This window comes from Erithacus rubecula (assembly GCF_903797595.1).
Source record: "Erithacus rubecula genome assembly, chromosome: 3".
NCBI lineage: Eukaryota > Metazoa > Chordata > Aves > Passeriformes > Muscicapidae > Erithacus > Erithacus rubecula.
This window is the reverse complement of record NC_136689.1, coordinates 66,717,318-66,736,523: the sequence shown is the minus strand read 5'-3', so window position 1 is coordinate 66,736,523 and position 19,206 is coordinate 66,717,318. Positions and strand designations below refer to the sequence as shown.

The 19,206-nt window shown below is 36.4% G+C and overlaps 1 protein-coding gene across 2 annotated transcripts in view; it reads left to right on the top strand.

The window, feature by feature from the left end:
- The window catches only part of EXOC2 (exocyst complex component 2), a 125,250-nt gene that overhangs the window by 14,462 nt on the left and 91,582 nt on the right, over positions 1-19,206 (top strand). For both annotated transcript variants that reach the window (XM_079300979.1, XM_079300980.1), the window contains exons 3-5: positions 3,931-4,107; positions 5,717-5,843; positions 15,986-16,099. In XM_079300979.1, the coding sequence (XP_079157105.1) occupies positions 3,931-4,107; positions 5,717-5,843; positions 15,986-16,099 (418 nt within the window). The remainder of the gene's footprint in view (positions 1-3,930; positions 4,108-5,716; positions 5,844-15,985; positions 16,100-19,206) is intronic.

Below are 19,206 nucleotides of genomic sequence, written 5' to 3'. Positions count from 1 at the left end.
GTCTTGGTTAATTTAAATTTTCTGCATGTATCCTTGGCCTTTCTTCTTGCTCTTCAGTAAATCTTTTGCAGTTTCACTGCCAGTCATGGGTGACACATTTTGGTTGTGTGCAGTGTTCAGGATGTGAATGCCCTGTGGCATAACACTGTACTTTCACTTTTGTTTTGTATTTCGGGCATAGAGTTCTGTTTTCTGTATAAATCCTACTGAGAATCAAACTAATGTTTTTGTTGTTCTGTGAATGTAAGATTTTGCCTGTGTGCATCTTGTCTTTGTTCAGTGAATTTCAGCTGTTGTGTTATAATATCTACATTATGGTGCATCACTCAGTCTAGTAAGTTTTTACATTTTTCTGGGGTTTATGGTCTTCACGCTCTGAATAAATGAATATCATCAGCAAACTTTGTAACCTTTTTATCTTGTCATTTATAAATGTGCTGAACATAAGTGATCCTGGCATATACTCTGTGGAAACTTTCCTTAGTTAAAACACTTCATTTGCTGTAACCCTGTTTCTATGTTGCTGAGCAATTTGGCCATTAGAGGTTCATATCCTATATCTGCTTCATTTTCGTAAGCCTTTCGAGAAGGACTCTGTAAAATCTACTGGAAATCCCAGTTAACTATACTGGAATTTCCCTTATTTCTTTAGTATGTTTTGTATATGTGAACTTCAGTAGTTATATTAGAGACAATTTGTCTAATTTGTTGTGGAATCATGACTCCTCTGAAGGCCATTGGAATTTTGTTTGGCTTTGCTAGAAAAAATATTTCGCTTCATGCTTGTAAACCAATGTTCACAAATTCCATTCATGGCCACCACAATGAGCTTTATGGCCAAGCATAAGCTAGTGGAGTTTTCCACTCCACTTCAGTTTGCTGTCTTTCAAAAGGGGGAGTAGTATTTTCTTGAGCTGCTAGGTGAGGTTGCAGTACATTATAGAATCCATATTGAGAAATCCTCAAATAACTGATGATGTTAGGGTGAGTATATTTCTGTGTGTTTGTGTGGCTGGTGTACTTCAATAGCCTTGTTAGTTCATTGGTATGATCCTCTTTGAAATGATCAGTGCTATGTTCTTGGAAGGAAGGCATGTCCTGAACTGTACTGTGGTGTTACAGCTGACCAACTGCTAAAATGTCTTCTTATATTTCTTTCAGAGTAACATTTGTAACACACAGCTGTTAATAATTTTATGCTTTGAGATAAAAATAAATAATGCATTGCCTTATTTTTCCTTAGTTTGGTTGTCAGCTTTCTCCAGTAAGCGACTAAGGCCCCAGATATGTAAGGATTTCTTTTAATGGTTAATTAGGCATGTAAATATTCTGTTACTTGAATGGAAATACTTGGAAAAGAGAGGCTTTGTAGGCATGAGAGTTAAGCGAGTTTGAGTGAGGTCTTTATAAAGTTTATAAAGTTTGAGATGCATTAGTGTAAAATAAAAAGCAAGAAACTTTTCATCTATATATAAACACAGTATCACATAATAGAAGAACATTCTTTTGGTTTCATTTCAGAGAGATCCTTCTAGTAATCTCTTTGTATCTTTGAAACCAAATAAACTTTTTATTTGTAACTCGATAGCTCACGGTACAAAATGTCAAATCCAAGAGATACCTGTAACATTTGTGTTTTCAAGGTTTAGCTTGCCTTTTAAGACATTTGTATTTTTTAGACATTGTAAAATTGTCCATATATAAGCTTAACTGAAATCAGAACGTCTCCAGAGGAGTATTACTTATGCCTATTTATAGAAAGTCATGTAAAAAGTAGAAGCTGAGATGATGTTCTCAGAGATCTTTGTACCATGCAACAAATTCAAATTCAGTTTTGTTTAAATGGGAGTTTCCTATTTCTGGAGAAATAAATATGGTAACTCTGCTATCAGAACTTCTGTCCCACCATGCCTTTATTTGTTTTAAAACAAAAAAAAAAAAATTGTGTTGTGCCATTACTGTGTTTCATGTGGTATATGAAGTGTTGATAGCAACTTAACTTCCTTTTGCATTTTTAAGATACAGGCAAAGGCCGTTTCCTGCTGTTTCAAAAGTATTGGACCTTGTGGTCTTGTTCTCTTGAGAGATTTTGGAACCTCTGAGTAGACAATAATTGATACAAGGATCTTCAAACAGTTGTTCAAAATTTTTTACCCTGCTAAATTACTATAGCTTAACTCTGGATTTTAAAGTATTGCTCAATTTAACCATGAATTTAGAAATTATAAAGTGCAAACATCTTTATGGATCCTTTGGGAAGAGTATTTCAGTTAGTCTTAGTTCCTATCACAGTCATTTTTTCTTTAGAGAAGATGCTAGCATAAAACTTCAACAATATAACATAAGGTTATATTATTGCATATATGTAATATGCATCTTAATGTATGGGGTTTTTTCTTTCCCCCATGGTTAAAATTTTGTTAGTAAACAAGCAAAAAAAATTTTTAAGTCTTTCTATGTGTATATCCTATTTCATCCTGCTCCCTCCCTTTTATTCAGAAAGAATATTTAAGAAATTAATCTACTGTCCTTTCTCAAGTAAAATTAATTTCAGTTGTAATAAGATTCAGTGCCTTTCCATTTTTTATTTCTTGGGTTTCATTTTCAAGATAGTTTTTGGCAGGGAGTAATGCATTTTTATGTCTGACAGCCATGAAAACTGCCAAATTTGTCTGCTGTGTCATGTCAGAGACTTAAATTGTGAGAGAAAATAAGTGTGAAGCTTTGGTACTAAGCCACATATGCTGACCCTTTTCTGCCTCTAAGTATTTTCTAAATTGGTCAGAGCTTTCTAGAAATTAAAAACAAAAGTCAAGCCAACAAGGGAGGAACTGCTCTGCCTGACTAATTTATACTTCAGTATAGCCAACACACTAGTACAGCCTTGTTCTTTTGAATGTAAGGCAAAATGTTTCTAGCTAAGGGTGTTATTTAAGAAGAACCTAATGAAGTTGTTCTCCCAATTGATACTGGAGTAGTTAGGGTCTTGCAGTTTTCTAGGACTGCAGTACTCCAGCTATGAATATGGAAATTATTCTTGCAGATCTGAGAAAACAATTGATTTACTCCAGTATCCAGAGTCCTGATCTGACCAGAACCAATCTGTTGGTAATGGATTGGATTGATCAGGCCTTACATTAAGGTGCACCTTGACTCTTTAAATCATAAGCGGTGTTCATGAACACTAAAGCTTGTCAGTCTCTTCCTATGAGAAAAGACCTTCTTGTATTTCATAGTTTGTCATCCTTCTTGTGAGAAAGTGTAGAAGAGGGAATAGATGAACATTTCATGATTATTCTTTCATATAACAAGGGCAGTTTTTTCATCAGAATCAGTCTTTCATTGTGCATCTTTTACAGTAGAGATTGGGATGAAATATTTGTCAATTAACACTACTTCAGCCAAAGCAGCGTTCTGTGTCCACAGAAGTACTGCTAAACAAATAAGGTTGAAGAGACATATTTCATTGTAAATATTTACAGTGTCTTGCTTTTTTTTTTTTTTTTTTGCTGTGCAAATTCATATAGACTGAACTTGTGAAAGATTTGCTGCATGCAACTTTTAAAGGTAGTTCCACAGAAATATGATACTGAACAGCAGTTCTCCAGTGTCTTGCAGAAAACCTATTGTACTACATGAAGGAAAAGTTGCAGTAGCCCAAAAGTAGTGGAAGAGATTAAATAAGTTTCAAACAGCACTGTTTGTGTCTCATGAATTGTTGCTGGGACAAAATACCTGAAGTCACCAAGGAAAAATCTGAAAAATGTATTTGTGACTCCTTGACTGTAATTGACTGTAGAGGACTGATGAAGGGTTATATATGTAAAAACACATGTAGCATCATAAATGAATTTGCATTGCAGAATTTCAAAATATGCTTCTGTTCACAGTAGTATATATATTTTCTTTTTTTTTTCTTCTTTTTCTCAGGTTTAACAATCTGTGGGCACAACTGTCTCCTCACTGCAGAATGGATGTCTGCCAGTAAAATTGTGTGTCGAGTTGGACAGGCTAAAAATGACAAGGGAGACATTATTGTTACTACAAAGTCTGGTGGCAGAGGAACTTCAACTGTTTCTTTCAAACTTCTTAAACCCGAAAAAATAGGTATATTTCTCATTCAGATTCATATTTATTTTCTTTGCTGAGCAAATGCATGACTGAATGCCTCTTTGTATAAAATGTATGTTTGAAATGGATCCACCTCAGGACAATTTTTAGTTGTTTAGAAAATGCAGAGTGTATCAATAAAATGTCCATATGTAAAGAGAGAGGGAGTGAACGAGACTGACAGAGAAACTCAGCGTATATGTAAAATTCTTCCTTTCTCAGTATCTTGATAAAATCCTCAGTGATGAATGAAAAGTACCCTTTTATTTTTCTTTGTGGGATAGCTCTAAACTTCTGAAATTTTAAGAAACTTAATAACATATCCAGTAATTACTCTTAAGTGTACTAGATAAATACAAAATCTGGTCCAACTCATGAGCTTTACACCTAAATCCTGAGCTGACAGTTAATCCTTTAAAGAAAGTTGAGTCTTCAGTGCCATTTCTTATTTGTAATTCAAACCATCCTGCAAGACAAAGTCTTAAGTATTTCTCATGAGATACTTAACTATTGAAATTATTTTGCCAAGCAGTCTAGGACCTCTGCTTAACCTAGAATCCAGTCTAAATACCCTCTGGATTGAAAATATTTCTCTCAGAACCCCTCATTGATGAAGCTGGATAGTTGTCTTTCCTAGCACAAAAGTTCCCACAAGAACTGTTTTAGGCTTTTATTCTCAGCCCTTCAGTGGTAGTTAAATAACATATAATTTCTCCCAAGCTACACTAATACCTTAATAACAGAAATGTGAAATGTGTAAGTGCAAATGTTATATAGTGGAGCTTTTGGTGATAAGAGAGGAGAATTCATACTTGAAAATATAGGGAAGTGTGGGGATGTAGTTAAATAACATATAATTTCTCCCAAGCTACACTAATACCTTAATAACAGAAATGTGAAATGTGTAAGTGCAAATGTTATATAGTGGAGCTTTTGGTGATAAGAGAGGAGAATTCATACTTGAAAATATAGGGAAGTGTGGGGATGGAGTAATTTCTGGTGTTGAGTATCTGATGGGTATGTTAAATGAGGGGAAGGCCAAGGGTATGGCTGGCTCCATTTTCAACTGAGATTCCAGGACATATTATGCCTCACCTTCATGCATTGTCTGTTCTAAGGCATTGGAAGTAAAGTGAGTTCTATGTCCTTGAAGTCATTTATCTTGGTCTGTTGCCAAAGTTCAGTTACCTTTTGGATAGCAAATGGGACAGAAAAGGAATCTTCCCTGAAATATGCAAATGAGAAGACTTTCAATTAATTGCTCTTTTGAAAGCAGCAGATAACAAGGTTTGGACAGATACCAAAATACTTGCAGGAATGAAAATACTAATACTTTGTGGTTAGGATAATGCTCCTAATATACATGAAACTGTGTACTCTGCAAGAGGGTAATGTTTGATGCCCAGCCATGAATACCTTTACAGCAGCTATAATAAAATAATTTAGCATAATTGCATCCAGGTTGTTTTGCCATGTATCTTGCAATATATTACCTAGGCATGCATTTTATATTTATCAGGATTTTTCAAATTAATTCAGTATGTTAGAAGTTGATGGTGCTGGAGTGCCCTTGTTATTTTAAGGATCTGTGCTTTGTTTTCCCTAGGTATCTTGGATCAGTCTGCTGTCTGGGTGGATGAAATGAACTATTATGACATGCGCACTGACAGGAACAAAGGGATTCCCCCCTTGTCCTTGCGTCCGGCTAATCCGCTTGGTATTGAGATAGACAAGTGAGTACCAAATGCCTTTAATCCACTTTTTTAGTGGTTTTCTCTATATGTGTCTTTGTGAATTCCAGGGAAGTTTAATGGTTTGCAGGGCAGGGAAAGATCTAAAAACACATACATCTATTAGCTGCTGGGATTCTGTTTGGTGCTCAGAGTTGTTAGTGCACATTGTATCTTGCTTCATAATCCTCTATTTTGGATCATCAATTAGAACTGTAGATAATCTAAAAGCCTGATATATTGAACCCCAGTGTTGTTTAGATTTTGAGGATTGGTAAATAACCTAAGGCTTCAGATTTATATGTTGTAGTTACGGAATACCTACTGTTGCACTTGAGTTTCACGGGGCTTTTAAAGATAGTAGATTGCTATCTGTTGCTAAAATTGCACTGTAAATGTGATTTATTATGCCACATCAGCTAGTTTATTTTATTGAAATACTAATGCTGTTTTCCAACCCACAGTCTTCTTCACTTTAGTTCCTAAGTATGGTGGAATTTATGACTTTTTTTGTCCAAAATAGTAACTTTATAGTGAATGAGAAATGGAATTAGGGGTCTTTAAATGGAATGCTCTTTAAACCTGTCCAACTCTTCGAAACAGCATCAGGAGTACTTTTCTCTATCAAGATGCCAGCTTTACCAAACAAAAGGCTATTTAAAATTAAACTATTACTAAGGTTTCATCTGCTGTTTGTGAGAGGGAGTGCATTGGAAAAAATCTTCACTGTCCATTGTTACCTTGTTCTGATGAGAAAGCTGCACTTTCCAAAATCCGGATTTCTAGTAGATCCACGTCACCTTCCAGCCTCTGGCTGTGCATTTCTTTCCTAGCTTGAATGTGTTTCAATTTTTCTTTCTTTTCAAAGTACTAACCCAATCTTTTGTAATAAGCTGGAGATTTTATCTCTTTGGTGTATCACTTTAGCCTTTGGTGTAACTTCTGACAGGTAATTCTTTCATGTTCCTCAGTTTTCCAATTCCTGACAAAACAGGGACCTTCATACTATGGACGGTATTCCGGAGTGTTACTATGTGGGAGCCCAGGGTGTACCTCTGGCCTCCTTGGGGGTCTCAAAACCCCCCTGGCAAGGGTCTCAAAGACCTCTGAGTGAGACCCTGGTGTCACAGGTGCTGAATTATAACCCCTGGGGGAAGTTGTCAGCACAAAGAGAATGGAAACAAGCTACCAAAATTAGTCAAGTGTAAATTAGATTGTTAGAGCGTAGATAAATAGGTTTTTTTGAATGTTTATGATAAGGGACATGTGGCCAAGATGGAAAATTTGACGGGTGGACACCTTTTCCTCCTTCTTCTCCATGTCATCCATGTTGGGTGACACATTGGCACTCTTGGATTGGATAGGGTCAGGGCTGGACCATTTAATAAAATTGTATTGTATTGGGAAAATTTTGTAAACATGTAATACGTAGTGCAAACTATATAAGATAAGCCCTGCTTTCACCAGGCAGATTCCACCATGGATGCCAGGCTGAGCAGACCACTGCTGGCCAGGCAAAAAGTCCCTGAGATAAGAGATAATAAACAATCCCTGGAAAAAGAGAAAACTGTCTCCAGCAATCTCTCTTTGGCTGCTTCAGAGAACACCAGGGTTTGAACCACCTTCATGTCCCTCTAGGATGATCTTGAGGCAAAGGAGAAACCCCAGACTGGGACATTACTAGAAGACTTTCTGTCACTCTTCCACTCTCCCTCCCCTTTTTGTAAATTAAAAACCCCATAACAATCCTTTTTTATCACTGTGCTGCACAGCAACTGGCAGTGAGTGCTTTGTTAGCTTGTTCTCTTGAGTAACTATTTATAGTAAAGACATTGTGTAAGGAGTAAGAATTATCATATAGAAGCTTAAGCTGCATTAGTTTAGGATTTGCATACTTTAGAGTTATCTGTTTGGATGTTTGTTAAATAGAAAACCAGCCATGTTATATTGTAAATGCTTTTTCTGAAAGCATTAGAAAATTTGTCACTGAAACCTGAAATTTTGTGTGAAAATAAATAAATTAGAAATATGTAAATACAGCTAGGAAATAACCTTTTGTAGAGGGAGGGAATTAGGAAATCTTTGTGCAAGCAGATTAAGCCTAGTTCCTTGTTCTTGATCTCCCAGGTTCATTGCAGGAGAAGCAGGGAGACGATGGCAAACACCAGTTTGAGAGTTGAGTAACACTGATCAGTATAACAAGTAGCTGTGTGGGGGAAAAGCTGGTCTGTCCTCATGCTATGATTGACAGCACAGTTCTGACTGCAGCTGAACATTCTAAGTTTAATTAAAGAATGCCTTCTCAATGGAAAAATCTTTTATAATTTTCTTGATAAATTGAAGCAATGTGAGGTTTATTTCTAGAAAATAGTCTTTAATACCATATAGTTTAGCTAAACTCACACATTTGCAAATACTTTACATATGGAATGGGTAAGTACTGAGAAGTTGTACAAGGTAGTGGAAAAAGGCAATTGTAAACTAAGAAAGAGAGTGAATAAGCAAGAAATTAGCAATAACCATTGCTTGATATGGGAATATTTGTCACTAGAAGTGATAAAAATTGTTAGGATGCTTTAAAATAGAAGAGATCCAAACATGATCCTATTAATACTGTTTAGTATGCAGATAGGATCTGCAACATTATGGATTTCTCTTTTATTCATACCTTTGGTTTCTTTAAACTTTTTCTTTAAACATGTGCAAATTGGAATGTATTTTAACTTTGAAGCTGAAGCATTTGGCATTGGTCTCATTTGCTGGGATTTGCAACCCTTGCAGCCTGATGCCTGATGAGGAGAGGAAAGGAGTTGTATTGCTTATGCAAATAGTGATAAACAAAAGAAACATTAATTGAGAGCTCAGGGAGAAAAGCAGTGAAAAACAGACGTGATAAAATGGAATAGGAATAAACTATATAGGAGCACACTGAAGAGAAGGCAGAGGGAGGTGATTAGATTACAGATCGAAAGAGAAAGAAGCCCTCTTTGTAAAAAGTGATTATCAGGCATTAGCAGATGATACAGAAAAGACAAGCTGCAACATGGGAATGATTTAGTCGGGTTTTTTTTTTTTTTGGCGGGGGGGGTATTTATTTATTTATTTTTAGTATGGGTATACTTGGTTTTAAAAGTTCCTGTTGTGGCTTTTAAAAATATTTTTATGGTAATTTGTACATTTGAAATGTGTTTAAAAATTAATTGTGGCTTTTGAATCATTCTGATGGATGCTTTCAGGGTGCTGCAAATGAGACCTTGAAATTAGAGAAAAAAGACCTTGTGAGTAATAAAGGAAGAGCTTCAGAACAGCAGTTGGCTAAATTATTAGGCATGCACAGGGACAAAAAAAAAAGTTTTTCAGATTCAGTAGATAGAAGATTGGAGTTTAATTGGGAGTGACTAAGATTTAAGTGAACAAAACGTTTGAACTGTAAATTAAGGGAAATATGTAATAGTGGTTCTGATATTCTATTAATAATTAGATTACTGCCTATAGATGTATTGTAGAAGTAACATATATATACTCAAAATATGCCCTGTAATTGTATATTCATATTCAAATGTTGCAAGGATGCAAAAAAGGCGACTATGTATATATAGTCATCCTTCTGGCTGTTCTTTTACATAATCAAGATATTTTAAATGTTACATGTGTAGTCAAGATATTTTAACTCTACATGTATATGTAATGTTCAGGCCATCACCTTTCAGCCTGTAGGTTTAGCAGGTAGTAAGTGTACATAATTGTTGGCTGATAAGTTCTTCACATTTTCCAAAAATTAATTGCAGTTCCTGTGTCAAGTAACTAAGAATCTCGCTTGTTAATAAAAAAATCCTCACCACCTCAATCTTCCTGAGTCGAGGGGCCCAGAACTGGACACAGCAATGTTGGAGTCAGTAAGTCAGAAGACTCTCTGAAGAATTCAGAGAGAAATCAAAGTACAGGGGTTGAATTAAAGCTTTTGGTTAGATTAAAGTATGTTAAGCTACTCACATGTAAAGTAGAGATGTAAGTTTTAAGAAAAGTAAGTCAGTAAGTTTTAGTATGAGCTCTAGTGCTTTTAGTCAGTAAAAAGTTTCAAATACCAGAGTAGCAGTGTGAGTTCTAGTAAAAATTGAAAAACATACTAGTGTTTTCAATGGAGGTTTCAAGAACATAATTTTAGACATAATAAACTATAGTAGGAATATTGCTTGCATTTTTCAGATAGAACAAGATAAACCATATGTGTAGTTTATACGTAACCTGGTGTGTTATAAAAGTAGAATAATAATAGGTTAAGAAATAGTCAGAAAATATTAGCTTTTTGAAAAGATTATATGTAAGAGTATGCATTGGAGAGAGCTGGTGCTTTTTGCCTCTGCTATTTGCCATCACTTTCTACCATTACTTTGCTTTGCTCTCTCGCTGTCATCATCATCACCCAAGATGAAGACAGGAGCTGCTGCAGCAACATCAGCTTCCTGGGACCTTGACAGGAGCAGCCTCTGCTTCTATTTAGAACTCTGTACCAAAACTGTCTGTGACTTTACTTTTGAGGCTGATGTGCCTTTGTAATAAATGACTTTATAACAACTACTAGCTGCTTTGCTCATTTTAAAAAATAACCCGACAAAGTTAGTGCCCAGAACATCAAAGGTCTAACCTCACACAGCACTCAAGGTGTGGCCTCACCAGTGCTGAGTCCAGGGGGATGGTCACTGCCCTGGTCCTGCTGGCCACACAAGTGCTGATACAGGCCAGGATGACCTTGGCTTTCTTGCCCATGTGGGCACACAGTGGTTCACATTCAGCTGCTGTCAGCCAACACCCCCAAGTTCTTTTCTGACAGGCAGCTTTACAGCCACTCGCTCCCCAGCCTGTAGCTGCCTGGGGTAGTTGTGACACAGGCAAGATTCAGCCTAGTTGAACCTCCTAGAGCTGGCTTCAGCCCATCAATCCAGCCTGTCCAGATCCCCCTGCAGAGCCTCCCTACCCTCCAGCAGATCAGTACTCCTACCCAACTTGGTGTCAACTGCAAACTTATTTAGAGAGTACACTCAATCCTGTTGTCCAGATAATTGATAAAGATACTGAACCAGACTGGCCCCAGTACTGACCCTTGGGGAATCCCAGCAGTGACCATCCAACAGCTGGAGGTAACTCCATTCACCACCACTCTCTGGGCATGGCCAACTGGTTTTTAATCCAGCAAAGAGTGTATCTGTCCAAGTGTTGGATTGCCAACTTCTCCAGAAGTCTTAAATAGTCTGAAATATGTTGATAGAAAATTTAGATCTACGTGAGATTTGTGAATGAATTGCTTATTCTGCTGTACCACATACTTCCCCCTGCTGCATGACAAGTCCTTGTTTAGCCAAGGGTTCCCTGACACTTAACTACTAGGTCAAACTAAGAAAATTCATTCTCTGCAAAACAGTAACGTCAGTCAGACCTAGTGGTGGTTACAAAATTTTTGAATAGTGTTTGTTGTTTTGCATGTAGCAGAGGTCACTCTGGTGGATCCATCTCGTACATGAAAGCAAAGGCTGACATGCTAAGTACATTCCACATACTTCTGTATCCACCCACTCAATACAGATGCTTCCCTCTTCCCACGCCAGCTTCCAAAACAGTTCATCTGGGAGAAGGAAACAGATGATCTTACGCTGCCATCTAATGGTAAATGTCAGCTTGCCATCACGAGATAAGAAAAGACTTTCTGGATGCTGAGATGTTTATTTTTAAATGGAAATGCAGTAAATTTCATCACTGAAGTGATGGGCGTGTGGAAACCTGATCACAGAGATACATGCCAAAAAATTCGGAAAGCTGCAAAAGGCAGTTGCACTGTAGTCCTAGCTTTGTGATATTAGAAAATGAAGTAGCACTTACTGCTTGTTACGCTGATGCATCAGCTGCAACTACCAGGCTATAAGCTCTTTGATTTCTCTTACCACATTCTGCCAGTTCTAAAACACAGTTGCAACTTTGTTTTCATATTTCTAATGAACCCAATGCTGCTAGGGAGGAATTGCCAGAGTACACCCTTGTCTTGTTGCTGTTGGAGAGACCTTTGTTAACACCTTCTGATTGGCTGTGTTTAGTCTACACCAGTGTCCCTTATGCTGGTCTTTTTGCATGCATTATTAACACAGTACAGCTGGTACAAAGCCAGCTTCAAGGAGTCTGACTGGTACCAGACAGAGGGGGATGTGTACAGCAGCTCTAACTGGAGCTTGTTTATGCTGGTTGCTGTTCAGAATCTGTGTTTATTTAAAGTTGCTCCTTTTGACCTTTTGTAAACTCCTGTGGAACTGGGCTTCAGGTTACCTTTTGGTGGGTGTATCTTGCTTTGGGATGCATCTTTAATTTACAAATATTGTCATATATGCTGAAATTACTATTATAAGATTCTGAAGTTCTGGGAGCAAAACAAATTTTACAGAAAAAGGACTGCTTGCTAAACTGCCTTCATTGTTAGTCTTTGTTACTTAGTATCTGTTGCATAATTAGTGTCTGTTGCTCTTACTCGATTGTGGCTCCTTGGAGGCTGTGATTTACCTATGGAGATTTCCAACTAATCTCTGGAGAATATAAATTCCGTGTATGGATAGAAATTCTGTAGTGGAATTTGTAAGAGCCCATGTATCCTGTACTGTTAAATTAAGTTTATTCCTGTTAGGCTATATAGAACCTGAAGTTTGGGGCAGTGCAAGGAGGGACTTCTGTTCATGGGCACTTGTGGCACAAGTAAATTGATTGTACTCCATGTGTTTTGAATCCAAAGGAAATGTGCATGACCTTTACATGGAAGCAAGGACCACTATCTCTAATGTTATATGACTCTATTAACTATATTAAAAATGTGTTTGAGGAAAGTGAAAGTGCATAGTGGCTTGTAACCAAATGTATTTTTATTATACTTCTCATTAATATAACCACTATGTGAAATCTCAGTTTCTTTTGTATTTAAAATTGTTGCTGAAGCATGAATACGACTATTTTAAAATGTTCACTATAGGTCTAGTACCAGATCTAGTTCTGTCTAGGTAAAATATTGTGCCTTGAAGAAAGTGCTAGTATACAAATCCAGTATGTATACGTTTGGTGAAATTGTAAAGGTAGAGTAATAGTTAGGGCTGTCAAGGGTGGTAAGCTCCACTCTTCTTTACTGAGGTTTTCTGGATTCAGTTTGTGGTTCCCAGTTTCTTTTACGATGATTACTTTTTAATAATCATTAAGTATTCATCATTAATTGATTCTTCTATAATGAGCAAATCAACAGAAAAATAATTTACAGTATAATTGCATGTCATCATGATCTAAGCTTTTGCTACTAGTTACTCTTCACCCTGTAATGCTGAAAGAATAAACCAGAAATACTTTCTCAAGTCGCATATGGGCTTGTTTATAAGTAAACAGTAAGCAAGTTTTCATGACAAAACTTCCAAAAACTGATTTATTTAATTTACTAATGGAAGTTAATGAAACAAACTTGTGTGTATGTGGAGTCAGTCTCTTTTTAGATGCATCTGGCCAGACATTCTAGAAATACAGTTGCTTTCAGTTTGAACATTTTAGTGTGCACTTTGTTTTGAAGACAGCTGTAGCAAATCTGTATGGAGCAATCTGTAGTGTATCTGTTAGTGGGAAAACTACTGCTAAAATGTACAATAAAAATAAGGATACTAAACCATGGAGTATAACATATTGTTAACATACCTCACACATTTGCATTCGTGTTTCTAGTCTGTTGTGACTATGTCTAAAATATGTCTGCACAGATAAAAGCATTATTAATTTATGGTTCTGCACAAATACATCTGCTGGGAAAAAAACCTCCTAATAACTTTTCAAGGCAGTCAAACATCAAACTGAAAAAAAATTCCTTCATTTGTGTCCCTCTTTCTGTGGACAAGATTAATTTGCAGTAATTGATTACAAGTCTTGGTCTTTCTATATATATTATATATTTTAAATAGTTTTTTTCTTCCCCCTAGGAATTGCATAGCTCATAAGCTTAAATTGTCATGCATATCCCTTTCAAACCTGCAGTAATGAATGGCATTTGATAGTGGTATATTTGAGTGTGTGTGCTTTTTGTGTTGTATCCCTCTCTTTTGCTTTTGGAGAACATACATGGAAATTCTGGGAATATGAGCAAAATTCCACTTCTGTATTGATTGCATTTATTTAAATAGTGCTTGTACAGAATATCCAAGTCTCTCCTAAAAACTTAAATTTGTTTTCTTGGTTTTGTTTTTTAGCATTAAAAATGCAGCTGTCCACAAAGGTGTCACCTTGTGTGGATCTAATATAAATGGTTTTTGTACAATTGTACGTGTATCACACATGAAGTACTATCCTTCATGTTCTTATTAGGCACTTTTGACTAATTTGAGGGTAAAATAAATATTTTAAATTGTCTTTAAGTGAATAAAATGGAACTTTCTTCTTTCATCTCTCAGTAGTATTTTCTGCTTACTGTCATTCATGAAATTTAAGATCATTGAAAATCCTGAATCTCGCTACTTATGTCTAAAACTTATTTGAACATCATCACTTTTTCATTGAACACAGGCAAATGTTGGGACCCTCATTTTTTCTTGCTCCATTTGTTTCTCACACTATTTTCCCTGTATCTCTACTTTTCATATCTGTCATCACTTTTCCTTGCATCTCATTTGATTTTTTTTCTGGTTTTTAAAATGTATTGTTTGATACCCCTGCTGTAATCAGGTGCTACTGATGAAAGACTTCTGTACCATGTCATTATGTACGTGGATCCTTTGTACCTGCTTGTGCTAATGGCCATTTGGATATGGAAAGAAACTTCCAGCAAACAACTCCTCTCTATATAATTGTACTTTTTAATGTGCCCCCTTTAGATTTGTTTCACTTTATCTGCTGTTTGCTTTAGCTATCTTGAAACATGTTTAGATTACAGAAAAAAACTAAAACTAACAGATCACTGCTTTTGTGTCCATTTAAATGGATTTCCATATGTGTTAAATGTAATTCTTATAACTGACTCTGGATTGCTACTCCCACCCAAGTTTGCTCTCAAATGACAAGTATGGCAGATTTTCATTTACATATGGTGTACTTTGTACAGCAAAGCTCACCTAAATTGGGAGCATTCAGAGAGGGACTTCATTGTCTCTTGAGTTGAATGTTGTGATCCAAAAATGAAATAGTAAATTTTTTTAATGGATGAGAATATTTCAGTTGAAAGAGCCTTAAGTCCATCTAGTCCAACTGATTGACCCATTTAGGGCTGACCAAAAGTCTTTTTTTTTTTGCCACAAGTAGTCTCTGAAGATAGGATGCAGCTGGTGGTGAAGATGAGAGGAAGGAGTGCACCTGGTGATATACTGAGTGCATAATGCAATGAATATGACCAAGTGTTGGGTGTGTGTCTGGACTAAGGAAAGAAGGTTGTCATGATTTTCATCAAAAAGTGCTTTAAATATTTTTATTACACAGACTTAAAGTGAATGGAATACATTTTCTGGATGAGTATCTTAGAAACTACTTACAGTTTTAAAAATGCTGTTGTTGAGAATCTGTTTCCACAAGGAATTGGCTTGCATGCATTTTTAAGACTGAATAAAAAATAACAGAACCTGCTGGCTGTCACTTGAGATAAGCCTGTTTTTCCTTTGCTTTGTGTATGGTGAACAGACAGATCATGTGTTCTGTTTTGCAAGAGAATTATTTTAACTCAGTATTATACTTTTTTCGCTGTTTGTATATGATGGAAGTATATTCTGTGTATCCCCTTTTCGTGTTTCTATGTGACTTCTGCTGCTCAGGAATCAATAGAAAATAATTGTGTGAGATCATTTATTTACAAACTTCTGATGTCCTGCCATTTAGAGGTTAAGTAGAAGCATTTTGTACAGACAACATTTCTGTCTTATGTATAATAGTGAAATCAAAATGGTAACATTAGTTTTACTTGGAAGAGATTTCAGTCTCTGTCATAATACATGTGTCTGTAATAGCGGATTTAATTTTAAGGTGAGTTACAAGTTAATGTTCCCATCTTATAGGGACATGATTTGGTGTTTGTTGTTAGTTTGGGGAGTTTTGTGGCTGTTTTAATTGTAAACTGTTTACAAGGCTATGTTTCACTGAAGAAATGAATATTCATTTTTCAGGGGCAGATTTCCTCAAAAAGATTTAGAGTCTTTGTTTCCTGGGATGAGCGCTGATTTCACAAGTGAAAACTTTTCTGCTGCCTGGTACCTGATTGAGAATCATTCAACAACAAGGTTTGTTCTTGTCATATAAGTAATTGTTTAAATGCAAGTCAATGATGGTATTTCATTATGCAGTAGATGTGTCAATGGTGGTTTGCATTTACAGCAATAGAACTGCAGTCACAATTGTCTCTGGTGTTTTTGCTTGAGCTGAAGCTTGAATCAACCACTTTGTTTAATCTGCTTCTGAGAAAAACTGCTTTTAACCAGACCTAATATATGATGGGATTTTTTTTTATCCCCATCCCTCAGTGTCAGATGGAAGGTGTCTTTCTTCAAACTTTAGGAATCAAGAAGTTAGCACAGCCTTGAGTGGAAACTCCAGGTGTTAACTCATGGACAGAGACACAGGTTATGGGCACTGAACAGATTACTAAAATTATTAGTCTCCATTAGGTTGTAGTTAACACTTGTGGAAAATGCTATAGTAGCAGAAGTTAGACAAGGAAGTAGGATCTCTGAGGTAAATCCCTTAAAATCTTAACAATTAAAATCCTACTTTAGAAATACACTTGATAGTATGTATTTACATGAATGTATTATATAAATATATTTTTGCATGTATAACTGAGTTCCAAAACTTTTATCTGCTTGTGTTCACATAATACTGGAAGCTATTTTTACTAGAGAAGATGAACTTTTTTGTTGTTGTTTTTTAGCTAGATACTTTGATTGGTATTTTGAAGGGAAATACCACTATAAAAATTGTTTTAGTTTTGTTTCCTACTGATAGAAAAGGGTATGAGTTGCTTCTTGATTTTGGGGGTGGGAGGATATTTGGTTTTTGAAGCTCCAGAAATAGCCATCCCACAGCTTGGGAATTACATTTCCTCTCGAAATGGTGGTACTTTAAAGGGTCAGAACAGCAAAAGAACATTATTACCTAATACACGTAGAGTGACATCATCTTTTGAACTCAAATAACTAAGAGGAGTTATTCCAAATTAATTCTGTCTATCAGAATCTGATAACTTGGGGATCATCAAGTTTTTTTAAAAAAATAAGGGGATTATAAAGTAATAAGGAGTAAACAGCTTTTGATGTAGGTCTTTGTAAAAAAAATTCTCTATGTTTGGCCCTTGGACTGTTTCCAGTATGTTGCTCATCCATGTGGGCACCAGTGACACTGCCCAGAGAGATGCAGAACAGATCACAAGTAGTTGCAAACTGGGGACAACAGTGAAGAATGTGGGAGCCTACATACCCTTTGATTTCTGCATGAAGGAGAAAGCTTCAGGTAGTGGGATGTATCCTGTAGATTCACAGATGGTTTCAAAAGCAGCACTTTTTACTTCTGTAGCCAGGTCCATAACTAAAGAACAAATATTGCTAGTGAGAAATGGAATTCATTTGAAAAAGTGGGGTGGCGGTGGGGGAGCATCTTTGCCAGCACGTTTGCACTTTGATGTCAAAAACTTCAAATTTGGATTATCAGGGGATGGTGATAACAGCCTGCAGTAAAATAAAGGGACAAAGTGCTACCTGTGGGTTCAGTGATGACAGTAAGAATGCTGTAGGTAGTTACAAAACTAACTGGATATGTCTAACTTCAAGTGCCTTTACACACTCATGTGCAGGCTGAGAAGCAAGAGTCAATTAGACAAACATACCATTGGGATAAAGTGGGAAAGCTCATGTACCTAATATTTTGGGGTGGATAGCAGGAGGCCACCTGGAAAAGATACCCAGGAAAGAAGAGAGGTACTTGACCTTCATGTGAAGAACAGCTAGAATAAATATATGGGCCCTATTATGGAACAGGATGGTTGAGATCTTGTTCAGGAGTCTGGAATGGGTGACACTGCAGTGGCATGAGGAAGTGAACAAAATCTTCGTTAAGCAACTTGGGGAAGTTTCCAGAGAGCAGACATCAGTTCTTGTACAAGACTTTAATGTATTTCATGTCTACATGAGGGGCAGCAATCCCAGGAGGCTTGTGAGGAGTTCTGGGAGTGACTTCTAACATAGCTGCAGTGTGGACCTTTAGGAGTGCTGCTCTTTTGAATCTGATTCTTACAGGCAAGGCAGGGGATGTGATAACCAATGGCAGCCATGGCTGTAGCAATTGTGTAATAGTTGAATTCAAGACACAAAGGGATGTGGGGAAGGCAAGCAGGAAAGTACACACCTGAGATTGGAAAGCAGTCATACAGAAGACAGTCTAGTGTTAGTAAAAGTTGACTGTCCACTGCAAATCAAATTCTGGGTGTATCAGCAGTAACGTGTTAGGGAAGGTATGGAGATAATTGTTCTGCTTGGCATTGTGGAAGTTGCAATTGAAGTGCTCTGTCCAGCTGTGGCCACTGCTTTAAGAAAGATGTGAGAGCTGAGCCACAAGCTTAGGAGTGGATGAATTTTGGTGGCTATACAGCTTGATTGAGGTGCTTGTAGGAAAAAAAAAAATAACACTTTTTCTAGTGTCAGCTTAAGTACTTCATCCTTCTTGCTGAAAAAAATTCCATTGGTTTGTGTCTTTGCATGTCAACAGCTTCAAGCAATTATCTCCTCCATCCAATGGAGTAAAAAGTGTTAATTTGTATTTTTAAATGAAATCTAGAGTTTTTTGTGTATTAAATCCATTTATATTGGTTTATAAAATCTGAATCCTAGTGTTGAAGGTCCAAGAGCAGTGTAAAACTCAGCAGAAATAAATGCTCAAAGGGTAGGGTGAATCCAGTCATGTTTTGAATCTAACTATAAGTATCTCTTTAAATAAAGAAGCAGCAAAATTATTTCGTTTTCATTTTCTTCCCAATTCAAAATGTGTAGTCTTAAAAATATTCTGGAATTGTATAAATATTTGTCCCATATAATTTGTGCTGTTTTTCTGGAAACACAACAATGGTTTAGTTCCTGTCCTCTATGTGACCTAGCTATTAGAAATGGTAAATGTGTGGTTCACTGATATTTTGGTTAGCTTTTCCTTGAAGGACATTCTTTATAAGAAATCAATATAGCATCGTTTTTACTAATTCTTTTGATCCAGGAAATACCCTTTTAAATAGAAATAAAAGGTTTTGACACACTGTTAGGTCATCAGATCACATGAAACAGTGCTTAAAAGGAGAACTGTACACATTTTTGTTGTTTTGAAAATGCTGCTGGTAAGTACTTCTCAT